We start from the raw sequence: 26,326 nt of genomic DNA, 5'->3' as shown, positions 1-26,326 counted from the left end.
TTAGTGGTAAGGGAAAACTTCAGAGAAGCAGAAGACAAAACCAGGCTTTTGAAAGATACAATGATCAGGGTGTAGGGAGAATGGAAGAAGAGTGGGGGGGGGGGAAACAGCATTTCTTATCAGAGTGAATAGAACTGTAGGCATGGGTTTAAAGCAGCATGCATGGTACATTGCCTGAATTGTAGATGGTTCTATAAGACTGTTATGTAATGTTCTGGAGGACTTGGGGTAGGAAGAAGGCAGAGGGGTTGTCTTGCCGTATGTCAGACTCCACTTACATACATCAGCCCATTGTTCTTGGGTATTATGATGAGTTCCTAGAGTGTCCATAAAAAGTTAGCCAAGAGATGGCCAACAAGCCTTGCTAGCCTAAAACAAAAGACGTATGATCCCTATTTGTCAGATTCTGCAGCAAAATCCTCTTTCTCCAGACTAATCTGCTCATGTCCTCCTTATTGGTACTTGCCATGCTTTCACTGTTAGACTTCCTTTTTATTCTAGACTCTGGAATTTTTAACCTCCTTGGACATAGGCATTTATTTTTGCATGATGTTTGTGGTTGATCACATGAGCCTGAGTTCAGTGTGAATGTAATTTCAGTTTGATAAGAATCTAACTTTTCATCCCGCAGGAATTGTATCGGGCAATGTCAGTAATCCCCCACATCCCTAAGGTCACCACATAGACACCTGTTAGCTCAGGCTAACCCCCATCTCTTCTGCTGTTACCTTCCTTCAGGTGGGAACACTGGCTTTAGTTTTGTGCACTTAATTTTTATTATAAGGTATATAGTTCAAATACACAGACAAATACAAAGAATCATGTAATAAACACCCATTCACTTACTGCAGGGCTTAATCAGATCTAAACATTTTGCTCTATTTGCACCAATTGTTTTTATAAACTAAAACATTGTAGATACAGTAAGTTAAAGCTCTATCTCCCCTGAGTCTAATTCCCCTTCTCTCTTATCATTCATGGTTTTATACATTCACTACATTTATGTGTTCATAAACAACATACAGTATTGCTTTATACATTTTTAAACTTTGTATAAATTATTGCATCCTTGAAGTATCTATCTGTACCTTGCATTTTTGTTGAAAATTAAGTTTTTGGGATTTATTGATGATGACACAAATAGATTTAGTTTGCTTTTTAAGACTACTTTATAACATATAATATATCGCTCTACTGAAATTTACTTTTTATTGTGTACAGGTAGACATTTGAGGTTCTTTTCCAATTTTTCAATATAATAAAGCCATAGTTAACATCCTTGTACACATTTTCATGTGCACAGATATACTGGGATTTTATTCCTTAATCACTTCTTTTACTCATATTAGTAATATTCACTATGTAGCATTTATATACATATATATGATTTATAGACATATACATATGTCTATAAACCAGCCATCCTAATTGTCTCAAACATGACATCATCATCACCTTTAAAACAGTATTATAAAATTGCACTGATGGGGCGCCTGGGTGGCTCAGTCGTTAAGCGTCTGCCTTTGGCTCAGGTCATGATCCCAGGGTCCTGGGATCGAGCCCCACATTGGGCTCCCTGCTCAGCGGGAAGCCTGCTTCTCCTTCTCCCACTCCCCCTGCTTGTGTTTCCTCTCTCACTGTGTCTCTCTCTGTCAAATAAATAAATAAAATCTTTAAAAAATAATAATAAAATAAAATTGCACTGATGTTTTCAACTTGTAACCTCTCACTAGTCACCAGGAATTTCCCTCATGGAGATATATAAACCTTAGTTCTGAACCGTGGAATAATTTAAGGAATAATCAAATATGAGTACAGAATTGGAGAGGAGGATAATATACCTTCAAGAAACTTGGGGTCAATTTAAGGACTGATCTTGCCCTTTTCCTGGTTCCTTGACATGTAAATGGTCAGAGTCAGCCTGAGTCACTATTCCCCTCATATGGACTGAAAGTCAGCTGACTGCAGAATTTAGTCACTGAATTTAATACGAGCTGTTGTTAAAAGCATACACATTACTACTTATTGCCCTGGGAGGAAATAAGTCACATGTGGGTTTTTTTTTTAATTTTAACTTCATTTGATTTATTAGTGGTTGCTAGATACTGAACTATATGGTAGGTGCTCTGGGATGTCCAAAGATGAAGAAGTCCTCCAGTGAACTCACAATCCTGCAAGGAAGAGATGCTTAGGAAGAGTCATCTGTCAGATTTTGGCATCTGAAATAGGCTCTTTATTTTCTCCTTTAGTGACACTCAGGAAATGCTTGTCTCCTGCTGTTGATGCATAATCTGAGAGTACTATGGATCATGCTGAAGAAAATGAAATCCTCGCAGCAAGCCAGAGGTACTATGTGGAAAGGCCTATCTTTAGTCACCTGGTCCTCCAGGAAAGACTGCACAAGAAGGACAAAATTTCGGATTCCATTGGGGATAAGCTGAAACAGGCATTCACGTATGTTGTGTTTTAACCTATTTCCTTTATCCTGTCATTCAGTTATGAGAGAAGCGAGGTCAAATATATCAAGAAAATCTGGTGCAGTGGGGAAAATAAAACAAATGGTGAGCACTTAGGATTTGCAAACTGTCCACACGGTTCACTCAGGGATAGGTATCTGATTGAACCCAGGCTTCATTATATATTTCACCCTATTTATTAAATTCTGATTATACTTGCATCCGTTTAACAGTTTATCTAAATACCCTGCTTTCCCATACTCCACCACCTTTGAAATATCCACCTCTTCTCTTCGTCTCTCAGGAATGTTCCAACCACTCTATCTTTTTTTTCCACCCCGACTTCTACCCATTTGGCAACATCCTGAATTTAAGTCCCAACCCAGGCTGTCAAGGACACTCAGTGTCCTAGGACTCCTCACTTTGGAGACGCTTACACACATGTTGCAGGCCTGGGACTGATAATCAGTGTTGCCTGACATGTGTGTCTCTGGAGAGCTCCCTAGGTTTGATTGCTCCCTTCTGGACCCTTGGGAAGACACGTCCATGTTCTGTGTTCGTGCAAATTTCACAGGGACCCTCCGCTCTAGGTATGATCACCAGGAGAGTTTTAAAATGTATTCACTGGAGTCAGACTGTCTGAGTTTTAAGCCTAGTCCCAATCACCTACCAACTGTGTGCTTGCATTTCCTGCTCTACAAAATGGGGGTAATAATAGTACTTACATCATAGAGTTCCTGGGGGTTAAAATCTGTCAATATATGCAAAGTCCAAGGCACATGGTAAGTACCACATTAGTGTAGCTATTATTAATGTCTTAATTTTCTAAACAAGGAGATGGGCATCTAATCTAGTTTGTTTCACTGAAATTCATGGCTCTTGCCACAGTTGCCCCAAATCTCCTTCTAATATCTTCCTTCACCTGATGATCAGATACTTTTGGCCACTAAAGACATGATATAAAGTACCACGCATGCTGCAAGAATGCATTGTCTTTTGAATGGAATAAACTCCTTCCTTGCTTCCATGTTACCCGGAGAACTTGGGGCTGTCGTGGTGGTGATGGAACCCATCTGTCCAGCTCTTATTTAGTGATGTCTCTGATGATTGGCATGGACTGGCAAAAGGACTGGCCAGGGCCCAGAACATAGTCTATGTATCAAAATCAACTGAACTCTATAGGGATTAAATGCAAGGCCTGGGTTTTATCAGCATGATGTTCTACCTAATCAAGACAACCAGACACGGAATCCGCTGTAACACATGAGTGACAAATGGTGTTTTGAGTTTACCTAATCAAAGACCCTAAAGCATTGACTACATATCCATAAAGCTCATAGTACTTGTATAAATTTCCTTCATTTCATAAGGACAGGGGAAACTAAATGGGCCTGCCAGTCAGTGGTTCCACATTCAAAAATTTGCTCAATCAGTAAATAATTCCCCCATTTGGTTTTTACACCAACACAGAAAGTACATTAGGATTTCATCTGCTAAAATAATAGCTTCCAAGGTATCTCAATTATTTTGAAGCTAAATTTTTCTTATTTTTCATGGTAAATTGTAGAGCATTATTATGGAGCCAATTCAGATGTTTCCCTTAAAAAAAAAAAAAGTTTACAAGCAGATCTTCTTGTTTCTTTTTTTTTTTTTTTTAAAGATTTTATTTATTTATTTGAGAGAGAATGAGAGAGAGCGAGTACATGAGAGGGGGGAGGGTCAGAGGGAGAAGCAGCCTCCCCGCCGAGCAGGGAGCCCGATGCGGGACCCGATGCGGGACCCGATCCCAGGACTCCAGGATCATGACCTGAGCCGAAGGCAGTCGCTTAACCAACTGAGCCACCCAGGCGCCCAATGAAACTTTATTTATTTATTATTTTTTTTATAAAGATTTTATTTATTATTTGACAGAGAATGAGAGAGAGAGAGAGAGCACATGAGAGGGGGGAGGGTCAGAGGGAGAAGCAGACTCCCCGCCAAGCAAGGAGCCCGATGCGGGACCCGATCCCGGGACTCCAGGATCATGACCTGAGCGGAAGGCAGTCGCTTAACCAACTGAGCCACCCAGGCGCCCAGATCTTCTTGTTTCTGATCTCTGCAGAGTGGAAAGGTCATCCTTAGCACAGAATGTGAATTTTCCCTTATTGCTCCAGGATATGGGGAAGGGAAAATGCCTTGGTGTGAATTCTTTAGAAGTATTCCTCGTTTTATCTCTGGGTTTTTTTGTTTTGTTTTGTTTTGTTTTTGTCCTCCCAGATGTACTCCTAAGAAGATACGAAATATCATTTATATGTTCCTGCCCATAACAAAGTGGTTACCAGCATACAAGTTCAAAGAGTATGTGTTGGGTGACTTGGTCTCAGGTATAAGCACAGGGGTCCTTCAGCTTCCTCAAGGTTAGTAGGTATATTTATTTCTTTGTGTCGTTTCCCTTGCCACCATCTCTTCAAACAATTGTTGCCCTTTTTTCTGTTTACTTTCATCATGATTGTGAATTCATAGTCTTTATCATATTCTAGTAACCTTTACCTGTCTAAAGGAATTCTTCAGAAATATTTAACCCTTAAAAAGCCCAGAGACAGTAGGTGTAGAATATGATGATACTAGTTCGCAGATCAGTATATTTCTAGGAACTGGCTGGGCAGGGCCTTACGTCTTCCTAAGTTAGCCAGTCACTCAACGAATGTGTTGTCGGAGTTCTCCTTGTTAAGGTTCTTGACTTTTAAGTCCATATTCTAATTACAAGGGACCAGGATATGCTGAATTCCTGTACATTTCTGTGATTTTTATGTGTGATATAAGAATTGAAGAAAATGCTCATTGATTTATTCATCTATTCGTACATGTTTATCAAGCATTTACCCAGCTCCCCTTGTCCTTATGAATCTAACAATTAGGCAGAAAATCATGAAGCAAATAGAAGCATATATACATTTTTAACTACAAATGATGTTAAACACAATGAAGGAAAATTCAGGGTACCAGAAGATAATAATAGGGAAACCTAACTTAAGTAGGTAAGTCACAGAAACTTCTTTAAGAGAGATTTGAGTTGAGCCCTGAAGGATGAGCGGGAGACAGGTAAGGAATGAGAGGAAATGCATTTGAGGCAGAAGGATAGCATGTGTGAAGACACTTAGCAGGAAAAGAATTGAGTATTTGAAGATTTGGTTTGAAGAATTACTAGAAAAGCAGCTTGCTAGGGGTGTAGGGGAGGAGGGGCCGGTGGCCAGCAAGGTGGGCAGTGATAGATCTGCAGAGCCTTGTTGGCCACTTTTTGGATTCCACTCTGAGTGCACTGAAAGCCATCACCGTGCTTTCACTTGGGATTTCTTTCTGAGGGGTCACTAGGACTGCTGTTGGGGTGAAGTGGATTTGGTTGGTGGGAGGGGTACCAGAATGAAAGTGGGGAGACCAATTAGAGGTGATAGGACTCAGTATAGGGAAAAGGTGATAATGGCTTGAACAGCCTCTAGGTCCGTTGGCCAAGAATCTATTCCCTTCTCCAGTTTCCCCAAAATTAATTACCAAATGATCAACTTGTCAAGAAAAAAAGCCCACTTCCCCTAATGATCAATTAGTTGCATTTTTAATTTTCCAAGTGACTGATTTACCAAATCTGTTAAACATAAGCCTTGTACCAGGTATAGGATGGTTTTTCACATCCATTTTGGCACCAACACCCCAAGGGCAGAGAAGGAGACAGGTTCAAAGATGGGGGTGGGGGCAGGGAGGGGAGCCCACAGAGGCTCAGCATCTGAAATGGGAAACAAGTGAAACTGACATTGAATCAAGTGGGACAAAAAAAGCTACAGGAGTACTGCAGTGAAATCGTGTAAACTAATACTTCAGCGAAATCCTCAGGATTGTGCCTAATTGGGTTAAAATGCCATTCCACAGATTTATTTTTGACCTGTTAGCCATCTTCCATCTTGAACTAGGGTGGTGGTGATAAAAATGAAAAGAGTTATAAAGATACATGCTGTATTTTATGGTCAGCCAGATTGGCTGTTGGATTGATTGAGGGGAGAATGGGGAAGAAAGGCATGTCAAGAATTACTTTAAGGTTTCTGGGCTGATGAGTGGGATGTGGGGACATTGAGGAAGAAAGATGGTCAAGAATGACTCTCAGATTTCTGGTTCTAACATCTGAGGGTTGGAGGTGCCCATTGCAGATGTAATAAAGACTGCAGGAGGGAGGAATTTGAAGGGTAAATTTGAACATGTTAAATTTGAAATGCTTGTGAGATAGACAAACAGACATTGCATGTTTATATTTAAAATATGGGCTAAAAAGAGAGCTGTGGGCTAGAGATGTCAGTTTGGGGGTCTTTGACATACATAAGCCATGGAGGGCCACCCAAGAAAAGAATGTGGAGTGAAAGAGAAGAGAGCCAGGATCAAGCTTTGTCCAACATTGAAGACCAAATAAAGAAGGAGGAACCAGCAGAAGAGACTGAAAAAGAAGCATCTGGAAAGGGGGAAGGAGAACCAGGAAACTGTGGTGTTACAGGAAGGAAGAAGGAATGATCCAGTAGGTTGAACATTAAGGGATGTAAGTCATCGCACAATCAAATTTGTATGGAAAATGTATTTTTCTGCCCATCACTAGTCAATGAAGATAGATAAATAGGAAAACCAAAATGTAGCAAAGACAGAGATCCAAGAGATAGTAAGTTGATTTCTTGTGGTTGGTAAATTATTAGTAAAAAGACTTTGTTAAGCATTGAATTAATGCATTCCTGAACTTAATTGAATACATGCTTCTTTCTCTAAATTTAAAATCCCTCTAAAATGATGGTAAAGCAGAGGGAAATGGTATAAACTAGCAAGGACAAAGAAAATGGGAGAGCAGGCACCATGGAGCAGGAAGAAAAATGGCAAGTGATAGACGAGTGACAACTGAATTATCAGAGTGGAGGAAGCTGGTATTTGGGTGTCTGCCCTGCAGAACATTGGGAAATTGGCAGCCCAAGGATTGTCAAAGGTAAGAGTCAGGCAGATGGCTAGAAGCGAGAGGATTGGTTGAAAGTCTGTATAATAAATAGCAAGTACATGGACACCCAGGTCCCCACCAACACCACTCAGTGGATGGCAGGTGAAAGCACTGAAAGGTGGCAGGAGGAATGAAGTCTACACATTGACCTCTGCACTAACAAAGGCTCTTCTTTGCCCTGTGCAGCTCCAAAGAGCCTGTGAGACCTTCAGCCCAAGGCACACGATGACCCACCCCCAGAGAAAAAAAGCGATAGTGACAACTGGGGGTTCCCCAACCAAGATGCTGGCTGGTCCCCCAATTGCCATACAGTAAAGCTCATCAGTAAATAAAGGGGGCCAGTGCACATGAAGCTTCAGGGATGAAAACAAACCAAAAAGAAAGAAGGACCTCATTGGGCATATAAATAATGGAGAGGGCAAAATAAAACATATTTGCCCTGTAATATTCTCAGCAAGTCATGAAAACATATTGAACCCATGAGATAAGAACAGGATGTGATTTTAAAGATTTTATTTATTTCAAGAGAGAGCTTGAGCAGGGGAAGGGGCAGACACAGAGGAGAATCTCAAGCAGTCTCACACAGCACAGAGCCCCACGCAGGGCTCCATCTCATGACCCTGAGATCATGACCTGAGCCGAAATCGAGTCGGGTGCTTAATCGACTGCGCCACCCAGGTGTCCTGGGATGTGATTTTTAAAAGGAGCCTTCAGAGAACAAGAAAGAGCTCATAGAAATTAAAAATATGATAGCTGGAATAAAACATTCAGTCAAATGGGTTGGAAGATAGAGGAAATCTGGAAGTAGAAGAAAAAGATGAATACGTGCACAATAAGAAAGGCAAGAGGAGAACACGAGAGGATCAGTCCTGGTGTTCCGTCATATATCTACTGGCAGTTCCAAAAAGAAGAGGTTAAACAGAAAAGAGACTATCAAAGAATATTTTCAGAATTGAAATACGTGAGTTTTCAGACTGCGAGAAACCACCAGGTACCCAGCAGAAGAAATAAAAAATAAAACGAGGCACACCATAATAAATATCCGAATACCAGGGTTAAAGAGAAGATCTCAAAACTTCTTAGAAAGGAAAAAAAATCACATATTATAACTAAGTGGAAGTTGAAAAAATAGGAAGTCAGTAGTTAACATCTGAAATGATAAACTGAGAATAATAATGTCAACACATTCTTTAGAGCAAGGTCTCTCAGCCCTGCACCATACCAGGAACAGCCCCCATCCTCAGTCAGTCATGATAACAAAAAATGTCTCCTGACATTGCCAGATGTCCCTGGGGCGAGGGGGGCGGGGGGGGAGCAAAAGCCTCTTAGTTGAAAACTGTTGATTTAGATAAATGAGATAAATGGTAGAAAAACAGCTGAACTAGTTGGAAGTGAGTGCCTCTGGGGAGCAGAACCTGGAGGTAAGGCAGAAGAGAGCCCGCTTTTCTTCAGAGCCTTTTAGTACTGCTTGGCTTTTTAAACTATAGGCATGCGTTCCTTTGCAATAAAAATAAAAAATAGAAATTTGTTTTTTAAAAAAAAGACAACATTAAAATGACCATACTATTATATATGGAATAGGGATGCTTCCCCAGCTCTTCTTTGGCTAAAATTTTTTTCTTCATGACATGACAATGCATTAAGTGAATTTTGTAGTTGTCCCAGACATTTGGCTGAGCCCTCTGAGCTGAGAACAAGGGGTGTTTATTGTCTCCACATTCTGAAGAGGATGCCAGACCATCTATGCAAAACTATGAGTGAATGACACCAAACCGTCTCTTTAGTGCATTACTTCAACAGGATATATTTGGGGACCAGGGATATAATAGTAAATTTGGAGTGAGAATTTTCTAGAGAGAGGTGAGCACTATACATTTCCCCTCCACCTAAAGTCAAGGTAGGAGTGACTGCAAGAGAACCACTCAAGAGCACTGAACACATGTCCTCTGGAGTTTTGGGGGGATTGTTGCCTAATTCTTGCAAGAAAAAAAAATCTACAGGTAAAAGGGTGTAAACTGCCCATGTAGGCAGAATGGAAAGCCCTCCAGTGGGCGTGGCCTGCACTTCCAAAGCTTCTTGTAAAGGTGCCAAGCTTTCCCGTTGGGTAAGTGGGTGCTCTGGAAGGTAATGAGGCTTGGCTCATTTGAAAGGTACCTGCCCAAGAAGACTGCCTAGGGAGGAACATATGCCCGCAGAGAGAACTTGGAAGAGGTGTAAGAACTGGGAACTGGGAGTTCCTTATTGAAAAGGGATCCCCAACAGACCCATAGAAACACCCTGGTACAGAAACAGCCAGCATTTGGCCATCAACACGGATTATAGCTACACCAGTCAAGTAAGACTTTCTGCCCTTATTTAGGTTGGGAAAGAATAAAACAGAAAAATGTCCACCCCTTGGCAAAGAGGGGATGACAGGGAAAAGGGTCTCAGCCTGGGTGTAGGATTGGGATGCAAGGGTGGGCAGGTTAAGACCCAGCTGCTTAAATTAATGTGGCTTTCACTGCTTCATCCTAAAGTGCCAAGAGATGAGTATATATAACCCTCTGTTCTCCTGTTCGGTTTCAATCCCACAGGGTTAGCCTTTGCAATGCTCGCTGCCGTACCTCCAGTGTTTGGCCTGTACTCTTCGTTTTACCCTGTTATCATGTATTGTTTTTTTGGAACCTCCAGACACATATCCATAGGTAAAAGCTTAGAGTTGATATTTTAGTGCCGTTCTGTTTGGATTTCCCAGCTTTGCAGTGTGCCAAAGAACTAGCCTGTTTGTTATCAGAACATCCGTTTCATAGTAATTTTGTTACTGCATACCCTCTAGGTGCTTTATAAAAATAGACTCCCCCCAGATTTCCAGAACGAATAGCTTTCTTATAATCTTGGCATAACGGGAAAAAAAAAAAAAAAAAAAACATTTTCTCATGTAAAGAGCAATTGTTGAAATCTGGGGAATAAGTACTTTAGTTCATAATACAATTTGCTTGGATCTGGTTTTTCTTTTTCTTTTTTATTTTATTAGTGTTACTGCATGTTCCTAATTACTATGCATGTATCACATTTTCATCCTATTTGAGGCTCTGAACTATACATGACTTTTCCCAGTGTATTTAGGATAAGACTTACATGGACTTCATAACAGCGTTGGTGCTGCATGAGGCTACCACCAGCAAACACACACACAATGTTTCCGATGTCCGGTGCTGGGTAACAAATATGCCCAAATGTAGAGGCTTAAAATATTTACTTGATTATCTTGCCCAGTTCCTGTGGGTCAGGATTTGGGAAGCGCTCATCTTGGGCAGTTCTGCCTCAGGGTCTGTCATGCAGTTGAGAGTCGAAGGAGGAGCTGAAGCAGCTACTCTCTCTCTCTCCCCCCCTCCCTCCATCCTTCTCTCCACGGGGTCCTCATTGAGCTTGCTCACACCCAGCGCAAACAAGCGTTCCATCTGAGATGGCAGTGGCATCAGCTTCTGTTACGGAGCTTCAGAAGCCTCACAGCATCACTTTTGCTGCATTGTTTTGGCGACTAGCATGTCACAAGCCCACCCAGATTCAAGGAGAGTGGAATTAGACTACCTCTTAATGGGCAGGTTCTAGAAGAGTCCATGGGATGGAAGATATCATCGTGGTCATTTTTAGGGAATACGATCTGTATGTACACAGCTTACACGGAACCCAGGGGCGCCAGGCTGAAGAGCAGTGCAGTTTCATGTCAGTGATGCTGTATCAACCTCACCCGGGTCTCCTTGAGACCCGGCAACAACCAGGGAGATACACAGAAAATGACTGCCTCAATTAATGCTTCACTATTTCAGGTCCATTTGCTGTGATTAGCCTGATGATTGGCGGTGTGGCTGTTCGATTAGTACCAGATGATATAGTCATTCCAGGAGGAGTGAATGCAACCAATGGGACAGAAGTGAGAGATGCCTTGAGGGTGAAAGTTGCCATGTCTGTGACCTTACTTTCAGGAATCATCCAGGTAATAGTCACAGGTGGAGAAATGGGCTCTCATTTGTTCATTTAATAAGTATCTATTGAGCCTTCGGGGCTGGTCTACATGGTGGGCAGGGTCCAGCCAGCAGAGGTCCAGAGCTCGGGGCTCAAAGCACTCAGAACACCAGTCCCACTGCACACTTCCCTTAAGTTGGTATTTATTAGGAGCTAGCAAGCTTTAGTTGGGTCCTTTAGAGATTCCAAAAGCAAGAAGAGTTTAAAGCAGGGTTGATTAGTAATGGAAAGAAGGCCTCTCTTATCTGCTTGGAAGGAACAGGAGGTGACATTGACTCAACATGCCCCCAGTTCTGAGGACCAGGGAAAGTATAAGTGTGCCCAGTGCCGGTGGGGGGGGGGGTGCTCCAGGCCACTCCAAACCTTCCACTGCTTCTGTATAACAGGTGTTTCACTTGGGAGCTACTTAACTGCTGCAGAGGCAAGACTGTAGTGTTAGAAAGTGGTCCAGAAAGAACTTTTGTATGTTTTCTGTTGGTTTTCACTTCCTGGTCTATCACGTGACTTCTTTGTTTCTTTGTCGTTAAAAAAAATTAGTTTTGCCTAGGTGTCTGTAGGTTTGGATTTGTGGCCATATATCTCACAGAGCCCCTGGTCCGGGGGTTTACCACCGCGGCAGCTGTGCACGTCTTCACCTCTATGTTGAAATACCTGTTTGGAGTGAAAACAAAGCGGTACAGTGGGATCTTTTCAGTGGTGTATGTAAGTAAGCTACTTCCCGACTTACTGGTTTTTCCTTCTTATTTTCCTCTCTTCTCTTCTGTATCTCTGTCACCTTCAAGGCTCACTTTTCCAAGAATTAAAATAAAATGGAAAAGATCTCATTATTCTAAGACTTTTCTGAGAACCCTACACAGAGAATTAAACCTTAAAGTCTCATTTTATTAATAGGTGATACCTCACAAGGAATTTTTGATTAGGCCTTTATTTGGTGACTGCCCCTTCACCCCAACTGGCTGAAAAGAATGCTTTCCCTTAAGACCAAATTGTGTTCTCTTTGGGAACTAACATAATTTAAAGGTATCACGGGAGAACACATCTCTCTCTAAAACTGCTTACTCAAGCGGGCAAAAAAAAAAAATAAGTAAATCTATAAAAGATTTAACCAACACGATTACCCATCAAATCTAATAAAATCTATGTCGACCGTTGCACCCAACTCAGAGAAAATGTAAATTATTTGCAAGCACATAGGGAACAATGGTAAGAACTGATCGTGTTGGAACTGATCGTTTTGAAACTGATCACAGATTCTGAAAATTCAGTATTTTCTCACACAGTGCAGTATAATTAGCAATCGATAACTAAATATAGCTTTAAAACCCCCATACATTTGGAAAACAAAAAACCTACTTCTTAATATTCCATGGATAAAGAGGAAGTTATGAAATAACTAAAATCAAATGACAGTTCAATTCTTCGTATCCAAAGTTCTGAAATGCTGCTAAAGCTAGTCCTGGAAAGAAGGACTGATGGTCTTTGCAGGTGTTTGTATGCATTTCACATGCTGGGCACAGCAGTGAGTGAGCAGATACGACCCTTGCCTCTTGGAGTCCAAGTCCCGTGGGAAGACAGTAAACCATTAATTGCGTAAATATATAAATAACTGCAAACTGTATTGCGTGCTATGGAGGAAAGTACAGGCGGCTATGAAAGGTGAATAGGGAGACCTTTCAATTAGGGGTCTAAGAAAGTCACTATAGGGAAGTGACATTTAAATTGAGTCCTCAATGGATTAGAATGGGATCAAACTGTAGGAACATGTCCTAAATAACTAAATTCTTCGTTTCCCATAGTAGCCGATGACCTGCTTCCTACACTGAGATTTCTCTCAGTGCCTTGTCACAAAGGAAACAGAACAGATAAGCACCTGAGTATGCTCTAGGCATCAACAGGCAAGGTGTGTAGCCTGGGCTCAGTGTAGCCCACTCTCCCAGGGGCCAGATGAGTACTGACCATATTTGGGGTGCTGAGGCTGCAACCCTAGGATAAAAGTAGGAGACTTTCTTTTCTTTTTCTTTTTTAAAGATTTTATTTATTTATTTTTGCGAGAGGGAGAGAGAGAGAGAGATCGAGCGAGTGTGAGAACACGAACGGGGGAGGGGCAGAGGGAGAAAAACTCCCCCCTGAGCAGGGAGCCGGATGCAGGGCTCGATCCCAGGACCCTGAGATCATGACCTGAGCCGAAGGCAGATGCTTAACCGGCTGAGCCACCCAGGTGCCCTGGAGACTTTCTTTTCTAACTCTCCTGGGCTTTGTCCAAACTTCAGCACTCTCTTGCCTTCGAAGTGTACCTGGTCCCTTTTTCATCTGCTAACTATGACTTCTTTCTCCCCCTTTCGCCTCCATAAAAAACTTTTCTGTGTATTTACCTTTGCATTATTTTGCTGATATCAACCCCTAATCTTTCGTCATGCTCAGAACTCAGCTTAAGGGGTACTTTTCTGAATAGGATAATACTACACTGAGCCATTACCCAATCAAAGAACACTGTAATATAAGATTGTTGGGTAACAATTACCACTACAGGGGTGCCTGTGTGGCTCAGTCTGTTAAACGTCTAACTCCTAATTTCAGGTCAGGTCATGCTCTCAGCGTCATGAGATCGAATGCAGTGCGGAGTCTGCTTGGGATTCTCTCTCTCTCCCTCTCCCCTTCCCCTGCTCACTCATTCATGCTCGCTCTCTCTAAAAAAAATAATAATAATAATTAAAACTATAAAGTTATGTGACGGGGTAAAAATGCCTCCTAATTAGTGGGAGAGAGTTCAGTCTGAGAACTTTTAACTCGGAATGCGCAGCGATGGGACGGCTGGTGTGTATTAGCACCCTAGTGTGTCTGTCTATCCAGGGGCCGCTGCTTGATGTAACATCCAGTGTTCCTTGTGTTACAGAGTACAGTTGCGGTGTTGCAGAATGTTAGAAACCTCAACGTGTGTTCTCTAGGCGTCGGGCTGATGGTTTTCGGTTTGCTGTTGGGTGGCAAGGAGTTTAATGAGAGATTTAAGGAGAAATTACCTGCACCCATTCCTTTAGAGTTCTTTGCGGTAAGTCAACTTTGGCCACAGATGCCTGGCTATTTTGGTGAGGGATTTAGACAGGGGAGGAACAGGGAGTTCTACCTTTTTTCTCCCAGTTCTGCCAAGAGAAGAGTAGAATATGTCAAGGGGAACTTTCACAAATATGCTAAAAGAAAGGAAATCTATGAGATTGTAGACGGGGATGATTTTCAAAGTCGAGGTGAAGGCCATCCGTAAAAATTGTAATATGAATCATTTCTGAGTGATGAGATTATGGAAGATTTTTCTTCCTCAAAATTTGTATTGACTAATTGTTTTATAATGAACACCTACAACTTTAATAACCTGAAAAAATTAAGCTGTTTCCATTTTGAAAAGAGCAAGAGACAAAGTTCCCAGACTTTCTTGGTTCCTGGCGCTTCTAAGCCAAAAGAAATACCTAAGAGTATTAAGTAGTTAATACATATTTACAACTTACTACGTATTTACATCTCACAACTTAGGAACTATTGTAAAAATAATGCACATGCAATGAACTACTATATATTCTATTACGTTCTTAAATGACCACAATGGTTTATTAACAGCAGTACCTTATTATTGGTTTCCTGCAGCCGCCATTACAGTGAGGACTAGCTCCCTGCCCTGGCCAGCCCTCCTTCTCCCCTGGTATGACCCACTCAGAAAGTTCGATAGCAAGATGAAGAAACTTGCTTCTCCTTCTGTTATTTTTTCCATTGCTCGTCAGTAAGGGCTGTACTTTACACGCCTGCTGAATCTGTGCCCTGACCATCCAGGGAGGCTCACGCACAGATTCGGTGACCCCGAGTGTAGCTGAGCGGGGAGACCGCTGTGGGGCCGGTGGAGGCCTCTAACCACAGCTAGTGCTGCTGACGCGGACAGGGGTCAGCAGAAAGACTGGGGGACCAAACGTACATTTTCTAATGACACACTGTCAATGCACCACCCTCACAGTGCCCTCTCCAGCGTCCCTTGTTCATGCCATCGTGGTGAGAAGGGCAGAGGCCTCTCCTGGAAGGTCTTAGGGCTCTTCCTGTTTGCAGTCAGCTGGCCAAACACCTCCAGCAGGGAACAGAACAAAATAAAGAGGAAAGAACGCCAGGCCACGAGGCAATTTTGTGGGGAAAGAGCCATCAGGAGAAGTTAGAAATGCTAGCGGCTAACTATAATTCTGTTTCTTTCTTTCTTTTTTTTCTTTTTTTTTATTTATTTGAGAGAGAGAATGAGATAGAGAGATCATGAGGGTCAGAAGGAGAAGCAGACTGCCTGCTGAGCAGGGAGCCCGATGCGGGACTCGATCCCGGGACTCCAGGATCATGACCTGAGCCGAAGGCAGTTGCTTAACCAACTGAGCCACCCAGGCGCCCCTATAATTCTGTTTCTTAAAACTGGAAGTTGAAAGACTAGATTGTGGTTTGGCTAACAAATCGTTCGCAGCTCACGTTTGAATTTTCATCTATGAAGGCACATTTGGATTTGGGTCTGTTCTAGGTGGTGATGGGGACTGGCATTTCAGCTGGGTTTAACCTGCAAGAATCCTACAATGTGGATGTCGTCGGGACACTTCCTCTGGGGTAGGAAAACCGTTTTTATTTTAAGTAACATCAATAATCAATAGATCTATTATTGTTTGTAACTCCTGCTTTAGTATGCTTACAATCAAAATCTCTTTTTTTTCCCCTACATATCAAATAGCTGAGGCTTTGCGTTTTTTTGGGTTTTAGCAGGTTTTTTTAAATTGTAAAAAAACACATAACAGAAAATTTACCATTTTAATCATTTTGAAGTGTACAATTCAGTATGTTAAGTATATTCACATTGTTGTGAAACGGATCCCCAGAACTTTCTCATCTTGCAAATCTGAAACTCTATACCCATTAAACAAGAATTCTCTACTCTAGCTCCCCTCCCCCAACCCCTGGCAACCACCACTCTTTTTCTCTGTATGAATTTAACTACTCTTGGTACCTTATATAAGTGGAATTCTATTTGTCTTTTTGCGACTGGCTTATTTCATTCAGCATAATATCCTTAGAATTCATCTGTGTTGTAGCAAGTGACAGAATGTGCTTCCTTTTTAAAGTTGAATGAAATTTCACTGGAGACACACACACACACACACACATATATATCACCACATTTTGTTTATCCATTCACCCAACAATGGAACTTTGGGGTGCTTCCACCTCTTAGCTATTGTGAATATTATTGCTATGAACATGGTGTGCAAATATGTCCTCAGGACCCTGCCTGCAGTTCTTTTGGATACATACCCAAAAGTGGGATTGCTGGATCATAGGCTAGTTCGATTTTTAACTTTTTGAGGAACTTCCATACTATATTCCATAGTGAGTACACCATTTTACAATCCCACCAACGGTGGTATGTAGTGTTTTCTTTTGTTTCCTGTTGCTGGTTTTTACAATCTCTCTTCGGGTGGCATAGGAATTAAGAGCCAAAATAACCTAAATCTAGCCTGACATTTACTAGCTGTGTGACCTCGGGCAAGTCACTTATCCTCTTAAAGCCCCAGTCTCCACCCCTGTCAGGTTAGCACCATCATCGACTCCTGTCTCCAGGGCAGCTGTGAAGCTACAGGAGCTCATGTGTGCACCTGGAAGCATTTAAGACATGGGAATTGGAAGTTCTACAGTTCATTATTTCAACAGATTTTCTAGTTTCGAGTCATCTCTTCTTTGCTTCATCAATCCCCTTTTACCTAACTCTACATTTAAAAAAAATTTTTTTTTTAAGATTTTATTTATTTATTTGAGACAGAGAGAATGAGAGAGAGAGAGAGCACATGAGAGGGGGGGGGTTAGAGGGAGAAGCAGGCTCCCTGCTGAGCAGGGAGCCCGATGCGGGACTCGATCCCGGGACCCTGGGATCATGACCTGAGCCGAAAACAGTCGCTTAACCAACTGAGCCACCCAGGTGCCCACATTTAAAATTTTTTACTATTCTCCTTATGTTTGAAGGAGCTAGAATAACTGTGAGCCTCTCTTCTTACCTCATTCTGTTCCTCTCCGACATGCTCTGGCCGTCTCTGCATCTCTCTGTGTGTCTCTGTCTTTCTGTCTCTTGTACTGTCTCTTCCTCTTGCCATCCTCTTCTCTCTTTCCAGATGAGCAGAATCAGATGTTTGCCCAGATGTTGGGCATTGATGAACCTGGCATACTGCATCAGGCCTTGTCTCTGGTCCCATCTAAGAATCTCCCGGGGAAGGACAGGGGCAGGAGTTGCTCTTGAAGCTAGCGTCCACCCCCCACCCCAGGGCAGGTGTTGAAGGCGGAAGCAATGGATTGCCATCATGAACATGTTACTTATGATTCCATGTTAAGGAATAACCCGGTAGTAACACTTGCTTTTCTATTTGGACTTATAATTTATAAAATACTTTTATACCCACCATCTCCGTTGGTGCTCACAATCACACTATTGACATATATGCTCTCCCCATTTGACACGATAAGTTCATTTATTTAAGCATATGTTTATTAAGTGCCTGTTAAGTGCCAGGGACACAGCAGTTAAAAACAAAAGCAGCCATGCAAGCACAAAAGTGCCCTCACGAAGCTTATGTTCTCCAGTGGGGGGAAGGGACCGGGGAGAATGAACAGTGAGAAGTGCTGTGAAGAAGAGGGAGGCCAGGTAAGGGATAGGGAGGGGCTGGGATTGCTGTGTTAGGTAGGCTATCAGAGAAGGCGACATTGGAGAGACGTGGATGAGGTTTAGTGGCTCACCAGTGAATCCCAGCCTGGACCCAGAATACAGTCTTCCAATGCTCAGTTGTTAGCCGTTTCCGTTACCTCACACGTGGGTCTCTAACAATTAGTCATGTGCTAAGCCTTCGTCTTTGACTAGATCCAATATACAGTTCTAGTCAATAATCACAAATAATTTGATTAAATGTGAATTCTTATGCTTAGATTTCTCCTTTTTAAAAATTCACATACAATTCACCACAGTTTCTACCCAATACCTCCCTTTCCCTATTGCACTGTACCCAAATATGTTGCTTTTCCTCCATGTATGAGAGTCATACTTTAAAAAAAAATTTTTTTTCACAAACAATGAATCATGGAACACTACATCAAAAACTAATGATGTAATGTATGGTGATTAACATAACAATAAAAAAATTTTTTTTTAAAGTTTTACCTTTCTATAACTTGACTACCCTTTCTGGAACTCTGCCCCAAACCAAGCAGGAAAGAAATAATGCTTTAATAATGCTTAAATAAAACTTCCTATCTATATATAATCATACTATTTATCTATGAGTCTTGCTGCTGAATAACAGCTCCAAAACAATGTCTTAAAACATAATCAGTTTGTTTGCTCACAATTCACAATCTAGGTAGGGAGCTGGGTGGTCTCCTGCTGTCACTTGGGGTCTCTCAGGCAGCTGCCGATGTCTGAAGGTGTGCCTGGTGAGCTTCACTCCCCTGTCCGATCTGTCAGGTGGAGGGCTGGAAGGAGGAGGGCTGGCAAGCATCTTCTCCCGCAGGGTGACTCCAGCAGGATAGCCAGACCCTTTTATGTGGTGGCTCAGGGAAACAAGACAGAAAAGCAGGAAGTGCCGGGCTGCCAAAAGGGCTCATCCAGCATCACCCGCCCCGCATTCAGTTGGCTAAAGCAAATCACAAGACCAGCCCAGATTCACCGGAGGAGACACAGATCCCCCCCCCGCCCCCCCCCCCCCCCGCTACATGGGAGGAGCAGCCCAGATAAGGATGGGAGGAACTGTTGGCGGCCATATTTGAACGCAAACTACCGCACTTACCTATCCACACACACAAATACACACACAGGACCGTGTGTTGACTCTTAAAGGTCCCAGTCATGGCAGTATATGCTGTTTCTTGGTCTACTTTCCTTAACTCATTCCAAAATACATTCTTTTCTCCTATTCTTCTGCGCTCCCAAATCTGTTGCTCGGGCTTCCCTCCTGGCTAATGCTTCTGCAGCAAAGTGCAAGGGAAAGACCGTAAGTTTTGCAGGCAGACCTCTTGGGCTTGACTCCTTGCTCCATCTTGGGCAAATAACGTAACATCTTCAAGGATACGTTTTTTCACCTATAAATTAAGATAATAATAGCACCTAGCTAAGAGGATTGCTGTGAGGACAGATGAGATGATGTATGGCAAGCATATGGCACGAAATGTAGGCTTAATGTTTGGATTTTTTTTCCTTCTCCCCTTCTCTTTCCCTTACCCCTGAACTTGAAACATCCCCTTTGTCACTGTGATATGACACAGTCAGAGAAATAGGCACAGGGAGGCAGGTTCTTCATGGTTTTTGTTGTACTGGTGGCCATTTGTACATGAGCCATCGGACCTTGGACAAGTTGCTTAGTCTCACTATCCCTCATTTTCCTCATCTGTAAACTGGGGCATATAGTGGTACCCAGCTCCCAGGGCTGTCAGAGATAAATAAGCACAGAACCTGGCACAGAGGAAGCACCTAATAAATGGTTGTTATTGTAAAAAAGAATAATATGGTATGTAAGTTGATTGTTGTTATTATTTAGCCCAATGCCTTGAATTGAATCAGGTGCCTTTGAAAACCTCTAGTGCCCCTTACCCCGTACCATTCTAGGGAATCCCTGTTCTGTTCCTTTAGGACAAGGGTTCCAAACTATAAGAATGGACCACAAAAACTGGGTTCCCCATTGGTCCCTTCAGATTCCCAGGGCTACCAGGTAAGACCCAAAGAGTATAATTTTCTGTTGCTCCTTCCCCATGTTAGAAACTCACCTAAAGGGGTCCTGGGAAGCAGAGACCTTACTTGAAATAACAAAGGGGAGTAGTCTGGACAGTAGTTCTCCTCTAAGACAGCCCTTGTTAACACCCTCCTTGCCCTCAGACTTTGGTTCAAATGTCTTGTGCCATCTGAGCACTTTGCTGACCCTCTCTTCTTCCTGTTCTGTGTCTTACTTACACATGCCATACAGGGTGTCATGAGGTATGAGGTTACTCCTTTTCTAAATAAAATGGCATCTGATATCTGCTGATAACCCATTTGGGTAGAAAGCCAGTACTCTAGGGTTGGGCCCTAAAAAGAACCTCTCTGTGTCAAAGAAGGTATTCATTCCTTTTTGCCAAACCAGAGTAAATAAGTATCCAAGCATTGATCACCTCATTTGCAGGTGATGCTCTTCTGAAATGCCCCTGTCTAGTTGCATGTTTTTTCCCAGTGGCCACAACACTTGGGTTAAAGTCAGCTTGACTTTTCAGGCTGCTGCCTCCAGCCAACCCGGACACCAGCCTCTTCCACCTTGTGTACGTGGATGCCATCGCCATAGCCATTGTTGGATTTTCAGTGACCATCTCAATGGCCAAGACCTTGGCAAATAAACATGGCTACCAGGTTGATGGTAATCAGGTAAAAAAACCATTCATTCCCTGCAGATATTTCATTATGGTATAATCATCCTGCTGTGCTATGGAAGGCAAATGATTTAGATTTCTCTGTCTCGTTAGAAAAACTTCTATTTTGATATTGGGGGTACTGGAAACATGTTTTTATTCAACACTACAATTTTTTCATTATTTATGTGCATTAGATCATCAGAGCACTGAGATACAGTTCTACCTCATGTCATGGGTGGGGTTCCTGCTAGGAAGAGGTAACCTTGGATGTGAGGCTTTCAGTTTGCTATACTCCAACAGATGTTATCCCTATTTTTTAGGCTCACAGCCTGAGAAGCAAATGTTTTTCTAGAACCATTTCTGTGAAGACTTTTCTTTGCTCATTAAACTTGGACATGTGATTCATCACTCAAACTCCACATTATATTCTTTGCCACCACTTTTTAAAAATTTTTTGAAAAGGATGGGGGGAGGGGCAAAAGGAGAGGGAGAGAGAGACTCTTAAGCAGGCTCCACGCCCAGCATGGAGCCCAACGTGGGGCTCAATATCACAACCCGGAGATCAAGATGACCTGAGCCAAAATCAAGAGTCAGCTGCATAACTGACTGAGCCCCCCTAGGTGCCCCACCACCTCCTTTTATAACCTATCTATAGATAAGTTATTTAATCTGAATATAATGAGTCATAATTTTGGCATGACAATGTCTACTTTAAAACACTGTGTATTTCTAAGAGAAGATTAAATGCTCCACATTCCCACAAGACAGTGATCCAACCAGGAAGACTGGAAGTAGCCCTGAGAGCAGGACTCACTCACTCACTGGTCCCAGGAGGACACTGGCATGCACTCACTGAAGAGCAACAGTCCAGGCATTTAGAAGATGCCAACAGTTCTATACACCAATAACTTACTCATAACATAAATATTTTGTCCCTTTTTGCTGCAGTTTTCTTTAAAAAAAAAAAAACATTTGTGTAAAAGAGTGGGTTTGGGAAAGTGGGGACTAGGTAGTGAGTGCAGCTTTTATCTCTGAGAGAACAAAAGCTCTAAGTGTTTTTCTCCCATCTTATTCAAGAATCCCTATTTTAAACTCATGCTAAACAAACTCTTGTATCTGGAAAGAGAATGAAGAGACAGCCTGTCCTGCTGAAAATGTATCTTAAATGGGCCATCGTGCCTTATTTCCTGAAGAATGACTGACTTCTCGTGTGCTTTGTGTCCACATGGAAAAGGAGCTCATTGCCCTGGGACTGTGCAATTCCATTGGCTCACTCTTCCAGACTTTCTCCATCTCATGCTCCTTGTCTCGAAGCCTTGTTCAGGAGGGAACTGGAGGGAAGACACAGGTGTGTATACAACTGGCCTCTGAGGACCGGTGATTTGGGGTAGTAAATTTTAATCCCCTGATTCTATTCTGAACCCAAACAAAGCTGCTCTGTCTGAAGATTGATGCTCCAGGGAGATGTGTAGTGAATCAGAGAAAGGCATGAATGGTTGAAGCGATTCACAGGAACTGAATCTATAGGAAAGAGGCATATTCTCCAGTTAAATAGAAAATAACACAACACTCCCTGCTACCAGTAAACCTCAGAGTTCAGACATAGGATGTTGCCATGAAAGCCTAAGGCTGGGTATGGATGGTCCGGATGCCAGCACCATCCAGTAGAACTTTCTGCAGTGTTGGAAATGTTCACTATTTTGCATCATCCAGTACGACAATCATTAGACACATGTGGCCCTTGAGCACTTGAAATGTGGGAAATGCAACCAAGACCTGAATTTTTAGTTGTATTTAATTTTAATTTTAAAAATTTAATAGCTGCACGTGGCTAGGGCTACTGCATTGGACAACAGAGTCTCATTTGACTCTGCTGGCCCTTGTGGGTCTTGGGTCATTATCTCCTTTCCCTCACCCCTGACAAGGGCATTTCGGTCAGAGTTTTTCATCATTTCAGCCTCTATTTAAAAGCTATAAGAGAAACCAAAACTTCAGAAAGGGGAATGGGAAGGAGTTATAGGTTTATGTAATGGTATTGATGACTTGTTTGAATCCCTATTTTCTTGACCTTTCCGCAGTAATTAACAAAAGACTAAGATCACCCTCTGCTCCGCCTCTTACTCGTGTCTTCTAAAAGCCCCTTCTGTGTGTCGTCTCTCATTCAGCTTGCAGGTTGTTTGGCCTCGCTAATGATTCTGCTGGTCATATTAGCCACCGGATTCCTCTTTGAATCATTACCCCAGGTGTGTAGTTTGGACTTGGTGTGAGGTGCTTCCATGTGTAGAGATTTTGCTCTTTTGTTTGTTTATATTTTTGTGGCCATCTCATGGGTTTTTACTGTAACGCTATCAGAGCGGTATAGGAAAGGGCCAAGGCTGGGACCAAGATCCCACTCGACAATCTACAGTCCTGCCCCACAATCTGGGACCTTGGGAAAGCCATCTCAACATCTCTGGGTCTCTGTTTCCTTATCTGCAAAGTGGGGGTTTGGACTGATTAATCTCCAAGGTCCCTTCTCTCTTTGATCTTCTATGACCTTGTACTTCCATTAAAAATCTGAGATGGCCTTCACTCCGAAGACATATGTTTGCCCATCTATTTAATGTAGTAGAGATCAGGGACAGTATAGAGGAGGGGAAATCATAGTGTAGGAAGACCATGGGTGAAATAATTCCTTGAGTACCAAGTTTAATTCTGAACCTCTTGACCACCATGCAGGTTTGCTGCTAGGATATAAGCCTGGTTTTCCAAGGCCCATTTTAGCTAACCGAGTCCTGAAAATCCAGGTGTTCATAAACATGAACATGGCTCCACATGCACCATCACGGCTGCGTGGGAAGTGAGTGGGGAGAGGACGTGGGGAGCGCAGCAGAGGACAGTGAGGAGCCAGCAAAGGGGGCTCTCTGTCCACAAGAGGAGACGCATGCGTGATGTGCTCTGTTTCAGGCTGTGCTGTCGGCCATTGTGATCGTCAACCTGAAAGGAATGTTTATGCAGTTCTCGGATCTCCCCTTTTTCTGGAGAACAAGCAAAATAGAACTGGTAAGTAACAAAGATGATTGTTAGGTTGATATGTCATTGCGACACATGGATGAGTGCTGGTAAAAATGTGAGAAAGATAAGTTAGTGCAGTCGTTTGTTATATGTAGTATCTAGTCAGGCAAGGTTAGGTACCGTGTGTGTGTGTGTGTGTGTCAGACAGACTCTTAGGAAATTTCTAGCATGATTCTACGTAAAGCTTTCTGTCTTTCTTGTAGACCATCTGGCTTACCACTTTTGTTTCCTCCCTGTTCCTGGGATTGGACTATGGTTTGATTACAGCTGTGATCATCGCTCTGCTAACTGTGATTTACAGAACACAGAGGTGAGTGTACAGATTGGGATGGGTGTGATTGTCCTGCCTGAAATTGCAGTGTTGACTTTAAATATATTGTATTTGTCGACAGACACCACTAGATTGTGAGCATCTTGCTTGGGAAGGCGATATTCCCAGAGTCCAACGCTGGGCATATAGTGTGTATTCTCTGAAAGCTTGTTGAGGGAATCCACCCAGAAAAACAGCTAACGTTCATATCATGTATTCTAATTCACAAAGCACTGGTGCATACCTGCTAGGAAGCACCAGGGCATTGTAGCAAGTCCATGGAATGTCAAATCAAAGACCTTGAGCCGGATTCTGGCTTTGCTGATCCCTTTGACATTGAACAACTCACTCCACTAGGCCTCAATTTCTCATCCACACAACAGCATAAAGAAGCCTCGTGTGTAGGATATAATAAGGTAATATGAGGTGCTCAAGCACTAGTATCTGTCATTACAGGATTCAGTTTGAGCCAGACTGTCCTATAAAAAGAGGCGGGCTCTCCAAAAATAATGTTTAAAATCTATTCAAACAAACTTAAGAAAACTTATATGCTGATGAGAGTTTTTTTTGTTTTCTTCCCACACCTTCAGCTGACTACCACCCCCAGGAGTCAGAGCCTCTTACTAGAAACCAAAAGAAAATCTCCTCCCCTGCTTTTGAATAAGAGTAGGAAGACAGTTCTATTGAGTGGATGAGAATTTGAGTTACACATTCCTTGGCATGGCTTGAACTCCACAACATTCACTTTTGCCCCTATTTTTAAATGCCTGAGTCTTTTGTCCTGACTAGATTGTGTGGTGTGCATGTGTGTGAGAGAGGTGTGTGTGTGTGTGTGTGTGTGCATGTGTGCATGCATGAAGAGTATGTGGATGTGTGTGTCGTGTATGTTTGGGACAGGGTGTGGGCACGTGCCAGGAATGGCCCTGGGAATGTGATCCATGTGAAGCCCTCTGCAAATGTTCCATATAAGGATCACGTATTCCTGAGTTCACTAGCAAGTCCATACGTGACATGTAAACATGCAAAACCTCCTGTTTAAATCACATACTGGGCCTCAAAACAACGGTATTTTAACACCCTGTCCCTCTGTCTTTAGTCCCAGCTACAAAGTCCTTGGGCAGCTTCCCGACACAGATGTGTATATTGATACAGACGCGTATGAAGAGGTAGGACTTTTTTCTCATTTTAAATGGTGGTAAGCCAAATAAATAAAATCTTTTAAAAAATAAAAAAATAGGGGTGCCTGGGTGGCTCAGTCATTAAGCGTCTGCCTTCGGCTCAGGTCATAGTCCCAGGGTCCTGGGATGGAGCCCCGCATCAGGCTCCCTGCTCGGCGGGAAGCTTTCTCCCTCTCCCCCTCCCCCTGCTTGTGTTCCCTCTCTTGCTGTGTCTCTATCAAATAAAATCTTTTAAAAATAAATAAATAATGGTTGTAAGCATATCATGGGATAGGCTGACTAAATTTTTTACACAGGACAAAAAGTGGGGCTGAAAAGGAGGGAGGTGTTGCAGTCAGAATGAAAAGCCTGAACTGGAATTAACTGTCTGGATTCAGTTTTAGAGTTTATACTCTACATTAATCACTCAACCTCCTAATATTTATTTTTCCTCTTTCTTCAATAGGGATAAATAGATATTCCTGGAATTAAAGTATATATTTACCAAATACTGAAACTGAGAGGATAGTTTATACGTGCATGATTTTATGCCTTCAAATTCCCTTGATTTTGAATATCCTGAGGGGGCATCTGGGACCATGTGTACAAAACCTTTTAAAATTAGCTTTGTCTTATGTATCATATGACCTCACTAATATGAGGAATTCTTAATCACAGGAAACAAACAGGGTTGCTGGAGCGGGGGGTGGGGTGGGAGGGAGGGGGTGACTGGGTGATAGACACTGGGGAGGGTATGTGCTCTGGTAAGCGCTGTGAATTGTGCGAGACTGTTGAATCTCAGATCTGTACCTCTGAAACAAGTAATGCAATATATGTTAAGAAAAAAAAAAGAAGAAGAAGGTAGCAGGAGGGGAAGAATGAAGGGGGGAAATCGGAGGGGTAGACGAACCATGAGAGACGATGGGCTCTGAAA

General features: G+C 42.5%; 1 protein-coding gene across 7 annotated transcripts in view; it reads left to right on the top strand.

Annotated features, from left to right (window-relative positions):
* The window catches only part of SLC26A5 (solute carrier family 26 member 5), a 60,104-nt gene that overhangs the window by 22,456 nt on the left and 11,322 nt on the right, over positions 1-26,326 (top strand). For 4 of the 7 annotated variants that reach the window (XM_045864846.3, XM_045864847.3, XM_045864849.3 and 1 more), the window contains exons 3-15: positions 2,250-2,454; positions 4,713-4,852; positions 10,026-10,136; positions 11,262-11,428; positions 11,995-12,159; positions 14,351-14,503; positions 15,989-16,071; positions 20,737-20,884; positions 22,106-22,219; positions 23,037-23,114; positions 23,818-23,913; positions 24,129-24,235; positions 25,332-25,401. In XM_045864846.3, the coding sequence (XP_045720802.1) occupies positions 2,303-2,454; positions 4,713-4,852; positions 10,026-10,136; positions 11,262-11,428; positions 11,995-12,159; positions 14,351-14,503; positions 15,989-16,071; positions 20,737-20,884; positions 22,106-22,219; positions 23,037-23,114; positions 23,818-23,913; positions 24,129-24,235; positions 25,332-25,401 (1,584 nt within the window). In that variant the 5' untranslated portion in view covers positions 2,250-2,302. The remainder of the gene's footprint in view (positions 1-2,249; positions 2,455-4,712; positions 4,853-10,025; positions 10,137-11,261; positions 11,429-11,994; positions 12,160-14,350; positions 14,504-15,988; positions 16,072-20,736; positions 20,885-22,105; positions 22,220-23,036; positions 23,115-23,817; positions 23,914-24,128; positions 24,236-25,331; positions 25,402-26,326) is intronic. The other 3 variants (XM_064575390.1, XM_064575391.1, XM_045864848.3) reach the window with 2 other exon arrangements.

This window comes from Mirounga angustirostris, unplaced genomic scaffold (assembly GCF_029215605.1).
Source record: "Mirounga angustirostris isolate CCGP_5_RB_7025 unplaced genomic scaffold, mMirAng1.0.hap1 SCAF_12, whole genome shotgun sequence".
NCBI classification, from domain to species: domain Eukaryota; kingdom Metazoa; phylum Chordata; class Mammalia; order Carnivora; family Phocidae; genus Mirounga; species Mirounga angustirostris.
Note: the sequence above shows the minus strand (reverse complement) of the source record. Positions and strands in the feature narration are given on the sequence as shown.